This window comes from Bison bison, unplaced genomic scaffold, assembly GCF_000754665.1.
Source record: "Bison bison bison isolate TAMUID 2011002044 unplaced genomic scaffold, Bison_UMD1.0 scf7180017864167, whole genome shotgun sequence".
In the NCBI taxonomy this organism is placed as follows: domain Eukaryota; kingdom Metazoa; phylum Chordata; class Mammalia; order Artiodactyla; family Bovidae; genus Bison; species Bison bison.
In genome coordinates, this window is record NW_011494739.1 from 7,682,732 (window position 1) to 7,685,973 (window position 3,242).

Sequence of the window (3,242 nt, forward strand, 5' to 3'; positions counted from 1 at the left end):
GGGGGGGGGTGGGCTCTTCTGGGCTCTGGAGTGTTGGGGGTGATAGCTGAAAGGCAGCCTATGACACGTGTTGCAAAACCCAATTTTTACTTAAAGCACAAATACATTAATTTTTGCAAACAGATCCTTGACACTTGACAGTGAGGTCAGACAGCCACTTAGCACACATTTTAAGCCTATGGTGCCTCCTAGGCACTGAGGGAGTAGCCCCAGCCCCTTGGACACAGGTGTCTGGGGTGACAGTTCAGGCTGAAGTTTAATTCCTTAAATACTGGCTTCACTTGAGTACCACACAGTGGCAGCTCTTGACATTAACAAGGACACAACACACTAAAGGGAAGGTTACAGGGCCTGGTGAATGACTAGTTCTCACTATATAAACACTGTATTGCCATTCTAACATTTGTACCGAAATTCTCAAGATGTGTTCCTCAAAGCTAACTGTAAACCAGCACGTACATTTTGGAAGTTGGTCCCTTCAGGTGCTTGTAACAGAAGTATCCTTGAGACACTGGACACCTTCAAGGATTGCCTGGGGCCTAGCAGCTTCATCTTTCAAGCCCCCTTGGTGCACATCAGAATTTGGGGGTGTCCTGGGGGGAGAACAGGAAAGAGGCACTCGATAAATAAGGTTGGGTACAGAGTTGAGCTTCGGATTCCTTCCTGCAGTCCTCCTGAACCTAAGCAAGTGACCAAGGAAGAAGAGCAGCGAGTGGGGTAGGGCAGCTGTTCTGCACCCCTGCGGGGATCCCTGTGCCCTCCTGGGCTGAGATCTTGCTGAGCTACTGGTGGTGGAATGCGCTGATAAGGGCTGGCATCTCTTCTGCAGAAGGACCAGTCCACATGGACAGGATGCAGTGTGGGGCTACCGCAGCACCCCTCCAGTGAGGTTCTTGGGACAATAGTGGGACGCAGCTTGATGGCCCAGCCGACACGGTCCTTTCTGAGAGCAGCTGGCTGGTGAAGAAGCTCCAGTCCTAGGTCTTCAGTGTTTATGGTGGGGCAGCAAGTGGAAGAACTGGGTAACATGTAGCCTGGTGAGGCAGACGAGCTGGACACAGGCCTGCCCTGGACAACGACCAGCCTTTGGGGTCTGCCTGGTGTGACCACTGCTCTGGCCAAGGTGGCTTTCCCTTCCTGCCTGGGAGGAAGGCAGAGCCTTTACCCTCGTGAGCAGGACAGTTGAAGTGGTCTGTCTTCTTCCCCGCTTGGAAGATCAAGTGTGGTTCAGGTCACATCCTCAGCAGACCTTGTTTAACCAGTTTTTGTTCCCTTAGAAAAAGACCCACAGAACCAAATCCTAAATGATAATAAGTACATCCCCCCCCTCCCCCCGCCACCGCCATATTGCTTAGGAAGATCAAGAACCAGCAATCCAGTCATTCTGAAGGTCCTGGGTGTCATAAGCAAGTGGGGTTTTCTGGTGAGACAGATCCCTGCGTGGTGCAGGCTGGTTCCATGGAGAGGCCAGCTGGGGTACCTGCCACCCGGGCCCTCAGGACTTCACAGTGACGCGATCCTTGAAAAAACAGAGGTCTGAGAGTAAAAAATGAGATCACAACTAACCAGGAGTCTGCCCCCGTTGGCTTAGGCTGATGCAGAGCTCTGCTTGTGGATATGGGGAGGTGGGCAGACACCCCTAGGGGCTGGGCTGAGGGGGTGGGGGGTTCCACAGTGCGGTCTCCACCTCCGAAAACCCCAAATAGCCGAGATTAATGCTCCAATGGGTTAAGTCCAGCAATCCAGCGTCTGCAGTAGGGTCTGGAAACCCAGGCCTCCACGAGACACCAGCGCGGCGGCTCTGACAGCAGCAGAAGGCTGGGTGACGCAGAGGAGAAGCACGGTGGGTAACACCACTGGACGCTGTAGACCAAAGTCCTGGTGCCAGAGCAGTCGTAGGCACAGGAAAATGAGAAGCACTGACAGAGCCCCAGGTCTGTTCAGCAGCACGCAGAAGGGCTCTCAGAAGTACCGTGGCGGTGTGGTGTGCTTAGGACTGGAAGCCAGGGTGTGGAGGCTGGCCGGCTAGAACTGCTGTGTGAGGCGTCTGTAATGAGGTAACACCTGGTTCTCAGGAAGGTACAGAGCGAGCTCCAAGGCCACGAGCACTGTGAACTCAAAGCCGATGAGATCCCGTCGGTTGAACCGAAACCTTTCTTCTAACTTCTGCGTCCAAGAAGAAAGAGGGGTTGAGCCGGGCCGCTCCTCAGGGGCCGGGCCAGGGGTAGGGGCCGGGCCCTCCTCTGAGACCCGGAGGGTTAGGGGCGGGGGCGGCCCGTACTCACGTCGATGAGCTGCTTCACGTCGCTCTTGCGCAGGTCGCTGCTGATCTTGGCGGCCAGCAGGACGCAGGCGCCGGCGCATAGCTTGCGGTTCTGCTTGTTGAGCTTACCCTGCAACACCAGCTTCTCAAAGTACACATAGGCCATAGACACGGTCACGGGCTCCAAGCCACACTCCTCGGACAGGTTCCGCATCTCTCGTTTCAAACTGCGGGTTCACATGGAGCCACGGGCTGTGGGGCTGGGAAGTGGCCACTCCCCGCTTGGGGGGCGTGTCTTTGGGCCCTGGGAATATCGCCATTTCCTCCCGGAGGGCGCGGCCCAGCACAAGGGCCCATAGCTGGGGTGGTCGGGGGCAGCGGCAGGCTGGTCTTGGTCACTGTTCGGCCCACAGCACCCGCACTGTCCACAAACGGACACCACAGAGGACTGGGTCCCTGCCCTCCTGTGGCAGCGAGGGGACCAGTGTGGGGAGGGAAGGGCAGTGCCAAGGCATCGAGGGGGTGTGTGGGCAGCTCATGTGGGGCCTTGACCTCCTACCGATCAGGTGGGGACCGTCAGCGGCCGGCTCAGGGGCTGTGGGCGCTGGTGTGGGGGCCCCCCGCAGGTGTGGGCAGGAATAAGCAGCAGCCAGGGCTCGATAAAGGACAGAAATGGTATGAACCTAACAGAAGCAGAAGATATTAAGAAGAGGTGGCAAGAATACACAAAATAACTGTACAAAAAAGATCTTCAGGACCCAGATAATCACGATGGTGTGATCACTCACCTAGAGCCAGACATCCTGGAATGTGAAGTCAAGTGGGCCTTAGAAAGCATCACTACAAACAAAGCTAGTGGAGGTGATGGAATTCCAGTTGAGCTATTTCAAATCCTGAAAGACGATGCTGTGAAAGTGCTGCACTCAATATGCCAGCAAATTTGGAAAACTCAGCAGTGGCCACAGGACTGGAAAAGGTC

General features: G+C 55.6%; 1 protein-coding gene across 1 annotated transcript in view; it reads right to left on the reverse strand.

Annotated features, from left to right (window-relative positions):
- Positions 1-68: 68 nt before the first annotated feature.
- CABLES2 (Cdk5 and Abl enzyme substrate 2) overlaps positions 69-3,242 on the reverse strand; it is an 8,156-nt gene continuing 4,982 nt past the window's right edge. Inside the window, exons 9-10 of the mRNA XM_010841914.1 lie at positions 2,286-2,490; positions 69-2,166 (exon numbers count right to left, since the gene is read on the reverse strand). Coding sequence (XP_010840216.1) covers positions 2,026-2,166; positions 2,286-2,490 — 346 coding nt within the window. The 3' untranslated portion in view covers positions 69-2,025. The remainder of the gene's footprint in view (positions 2,167-2,285; positions 2,491-3,242) is intronic.